The 4,718-nt window shown below is 44.8% G+C and overlaps 1 protein-coding gene across 1 annotated transcript; it reads left to right on the top strand.

The window, feature by feature from the left end:
* Positions 1 to 485: 485 nt before the first annotated feature.
* LOC128300373 (arrestin homolog) lies at positions 486 to 3,323 on the top strand. Its single transcript, XM_053036401.1, has 4 exons — positions 486 to 893; positions 1,520 to 2,330; positions 2,394 to 2,523; positions 2,603 to 3,323. Exons 1-4 carry the CDS (start codon positions 785 to 787, stop codon positions 2,702 to 2,704), a joined length of 1,152 nt encoding a protein of 383 aa, XP_052892361.1. The 5' UTR covers positions 486 to 784; the 3' UTR covers positions 2,705 to 3,323.
* Positions 3,324 to 4,718: the final 1,395 nt, after the last annotated feature.

The following is a 4,718-nucleotide window of genomic DNA, read 5'->3' on the forward strand; positions in this document are numbered from 1 at the left end:
CAAGCGAGCGAACGCCACGAGTGTCCAGTGCACATTTCTCACACGTATCCATATGCACGAAGGTTGAGAATATGTTGCCAAAAATAAAGAAAAATGGAAAACTTGTTCGAAAGAATCAGTAAGGAAAACATCGTTGTGTTTCCGTGTAGTGACGGAAACGCAAAAAGGCGATATGACGATGCGACCGTTCATAATCGAACCATCGGCCCAATGAAAAAGCGATGGTACTGGAACCATGAGCACGACACTTATTCAACGATTATGCCTACAGGCTACAGGCGGATGCAGCCACGGTGCCCGATCGATCGATGAACGCACGCCAAACCGTGCTGACACGAGGATGATGGGAGGATTCGGACCACGCGTAATTGGATCAGCATGAACATGTGTGCAACGCAACACACCAACCTGAAGCAGGCAATCGTGCGAAAGCGTATAAATGTGGCCGACCCATCGGCATCTAATTCAGTTTGCGTTCATCAACAGGAACGACGGTTGTGATCCCTCCGCTGGTGGTGACACGTATCATACATATAATTTCATAGATAAAAATAACAAAAAAAAAACAAACAAAGCTACTTCCCTACATTCATAAATCGTGTCCAGCTTTCCGCAATATCGAACCAGTTCTTGCGAAAACAATTGAGTTTAAAACGACTGTACGCATCCAACAGTGAAAGTGTAGATACCACATCAGGAACTACAACTCGCTGCTGTTTCTGTGTGCTTGTGTGTGTCTGTGTTTTTTTCGCTTCAACTTTCGTAGAAAAGGCATTAAATCAAGATGGTTTACAATTTCAAAGTCTTCAAGAAGTGTGCCCCCAATGGAAAAGTTACGCTGTACATGGGCAAGCGTGACTTCGTAGACCACGTTGCCGGCGTTGAACCGATCGGTGTGTATTTCAGGCTTGCCTGTCGTTGGTGGCTAGTGACATAATTTTCCCCCTAGAGATTCGTCATGCAAAAGCAGCACAGCAGATGGTTATAAAACCATTCCTATTAAACCATTCAAATCAATCGTGTTTGATTCATTAACGTTATTCGGTATAGTTATAATTCACTGGAGTATTATATAAGATACTTTTGACATATTCAAAGTTCGATCATTATCTAAGATTTGAGACAGATAGGCCGTAAACTTTAAAGTTTCCGTGAGAAATTCTCACTTAAAATCTGGCAGGGAAATGGAACTTTTATTTTAAACGAGTCCATAGTAAAGGTTCGTGTATTTTGCGCTCTGTTCTGTTTGTTTCTGTAATTTCGATTTTCAGTTAAGTTTGTTTTACATGAAAATTTTCATAACAATGCATAAATAGTTCAAAGAAAATTCAATACTTTTCTTTAGTTCTTGTAACTACCATTCTTGAACTTAAATTTTCCACAATTTCTTTCGAAACTACTGTAACTATTCAAAATTTTACTATGTAGGTTAACTAAATTGGATTGCCATACTCTATATCATTACCAAATTTCAAGATGTTTCAACGGATCAGTACTACTTTCTTTACTATCTGATTAGATGGCATCGTCGTTCTGGACGACGAATACATCCGCGACAACCGGAAGGTGTTCGGCCAGGTGGTCTGCAGCTTCCGCTACGGCCGCGAAGAGGACGAGGTGATGGGACTGAACTTCCAGAAGGAGCTTTGTCTCGCCTCGGAACAGATTTACCCACGTCCGGAAAAGTCGGACAAGGAGCAAACGAAGCTGCAGGAACGGCTGCTGAAGAAGCTCGGCCCCAATGCCATCCCGTTCACGTTTAACGTGTCGCCGAATGCCCCATCATCGGTGACGCTGCAGCAGGGCGAAGATGACAATGGCGATCCATGCGGTGTGTCGTACTACGTGAAGATCTTTGCCGGTGACTCGGAAACTGATCGTACGCACCGTCGCAGCACTGTCACGCTCGGCATTCGCAAGATCCAGTTCGCACCGACCAAGCAGGGCCAGCAGCCGTGCACTGTGGTGCGCAAGGACTTTATGCTGAGCCCGGGCGAGCTCGAGCTGGAAGTTACGCTGGACAAGCAGCTGTATCTGCACGGTGAGCGAATAGGCGTTAACATCTGCATACGCAACAACTCTAACAAAATGGTCAAGAAGATCAAGGCGATGGTGCAGCAGGGTGTGGATGTGGTGCTGTTCCAGAACGGTAGCTACCGCAACACGGTGGCTTCGCTGGAGACGAGCGAGGGCTGCCCAATCCAGCCCGGTTCCAGCCTGCAGAAGGTGATGTATCTAACGCCGCTGCTCTCTTCCAACAAGCAGAGACGTGGTGTGGCCCTGGACGGCCAGATTAAGCGTCAGGAACAATGTCTAGCTTCGACTACACTGTAAGTAGGCAGAGTTGTCCGTTTATTTGTCTGTTTAATGCATGTTGAACGATTATGTTACAGCTTGGCTCAACCGGACCAGCGTGATGCGTTTGGCATTATCATTTCGTACGCCGTCAAGGTGAAACTTTTCCTGGGTGCGCTCGGAGGAGAACTAGCGGCCGAGCTTCCGTTTGTGCTGATGCACCCGAAGGTAAGCTGCTGGAGAAGCTAACCATCTTTAAAGTTTATTAACCCTCATTTGTTCTTTGTTTCTCGAACAAAACGAACAGCCCGGTACCAAGGCTAAGATCATTCATGCCGACAGCCAGGCCGATGTAGAAACCTTCCGACAGGATACGGTCGATCAGCAGGCTTCGGTAGACTTTGATTAATTGCAATTCTGCTTGGAGAGGCTAGGAACTCTGGCATGGACTACGACGAAGAACCACTAAGCATCTTCACAAATCAACATAAACACACTAAAAATTGAACATTCTCATACAACCGAACGCAAACGACCTACGACGAAACGATCGATCTCACTTCCCCGTCTTTTTCAACCTGAGCAATAGAATGATGGCAGAGGGCGAGAAAGATGCAGAGAATGCAACGAAACAACAAAATCGAAGACGGACACATCCGAGGAGTCCATTGTTTCGGTAGAGAACTGCAGGGGAGGGACAAGCAACCCAACCAGACGCTTTTCCTCCCTGACGATGTACCTTACAAAATTTACTATTTAGACAACGTCTTCGCCGTCTTAAAACATTCGGTAACTTTGGTATAATTTTCATAGAATCCTTCTGAACGTAAGGACACTATTGAAATTAGCTGTTTTCTTATATGCGACCGATTGCAACGGCGTGGCAGCAAAACCGTCTACCATGTACACACCGAAAACATCTCATACGATTGAATAAAACAAAAACGAAAAGAACAACATACTGATTGGTTGAAAACAAATGTTCAATGCGATTTCGTTCATTTTCCGTGCCCAATAAAATCACGACAGAAAAGGTTGGATTATCCCACGGGTGCTAGCAAACGTTATATTCAGGTTGAAGTATCCAACTGCCTGAGACAACTACGCAGGCTCCGAAACAAAAGATGGTCCTCTCGTCAACCTCTCCGTGTTTACTAGATCTAATAATCCTCAAACGAATCGAGTAACAATCAATGTAATAAATTAGCAAGCAGCAATGAACCCGGTCAGACTTGCCGTCATCATGCAACAGCTGTTCGTTGGAATTCGAGAACAGGAGAAACTACCAGAAGAGTGGAAGCTGGGTCTCATACACCCAGGGCACAAAAAGGGTGAGTTTGTTGGAGGAAAATTCACCACCGACCAAATTTTCACTCTGCAGCAGGCCCTTCAGAAATGCGGGGAGCACCAGCTCCCTACGCGCTTTCAATACATTGACAAAATTACCTGCGATACCTTATATCGAATTGAGGCAGGGATTCGAACTATCCTGTATGCTGTTTAATATAGCTATGGAAGGTAATGAGAAGCCATGACGATTTTAACCCGTTCATTATAAAACCTTGGAATCGCGGATGACATCGACATCTTCGGACGGACATCTGTGGTGTCCAATTGAAACATAAGTCTTAAGGATTAGATGGAGGATTAATGCGACGAAGATAAAGTACCTGCTTGCTCAAGATTCTGACCGTGATAGTGCCTGTCTGGAAAGAAGAGTTGACGGTGGCGATCTTGTGGTTATGAAGTATTACTACCTTGGTACGATCATAATTTAGGATAACAACCTAAGCATCGAAATCCAGAGCAAACTGTTACGGGGGAATCGTGCTTACTACGGGCTTCAGAAACTCCTACGACCCAGAAGACTTAATGAAAACACGATGTTGGATACTACATTCGAGGTTGCCTGCCCCTGGACGCGAAGTAGTGAGTGTGTCCTACGGAACAATGATCGTTAGGAGACCGGATGCGTGCCTGGGTTAGGGAGAATGCGTTGTTCTCGCCTAGCAGCCTAGCCGGTAAGTTGTGTGTATCGTGTCATGTCAAAATTGGTCTTAATAGTTGTGTAATAAATATAGTTTTATAACTTCACAAGATCCAACTGTGGCGACGAGGATTTCTGTTTTAATCGTGTTTTACCGTAGAAACCACACGTGCAAAACGTGCAAAAAGTAAAAAAAAAATGCATAGCAACGAAGATACTCAGCAGACGCACAATAGTGATGCTGGACCGCCATCGCGCAGCAGCCATCGAGAAAGCGATCAGAATCCGAATTCGGTTGGATTCATGAACTTTTTAAGCAGCAACAATTAATTATGCAAGAGCAGCAACAGACGTTTATGAAGCAACAAGAAAAGTTCATAGCATAAATTTGGCAAACTGCACGCTGCAATGTGGAGCAGATAAGTGAAAGCGCGTA

The sequence above is a fragment of the Anopheles moucheti genome, chromosome 3 (assembly GCF_943734755.1).
Source record: "Anopheles moucheti chromosome 3, idAnoMoucSN_F20_07, whole genome shotgun sequence".
Classification (NCBI taxonomy): Eukaryota; Metazoa; Arthropoda; class Insecta; order Diptera; family Culicidae; genus Anopheles; species Anopheles moucheti.

Bases quoted from the DNA above. Each gene is read 5' to 3' on its own strand.
- LOC128300373 (XM_053036401.1), top strand. From the start codon at position 785: ATGGTTTACAATTTCAAAGTCTTCAAGAAGTGTGCCCCCAATGGAAAA. The intron at 894-1,519 runs GTGTGTATTTCA...CTATCTGATTAG, and splicing joins TGCCGGCGTTGAACCGATCG to ATGGCATCGTCGTTCTGGAC. The intron at 2,524-2,602 runs GTAAGCTGCTGG...CAAAACGAACAG, and splicing joins TTGTGCTGATGCACCCGAAG to CCCGGTACCAAGGCTAAGAT.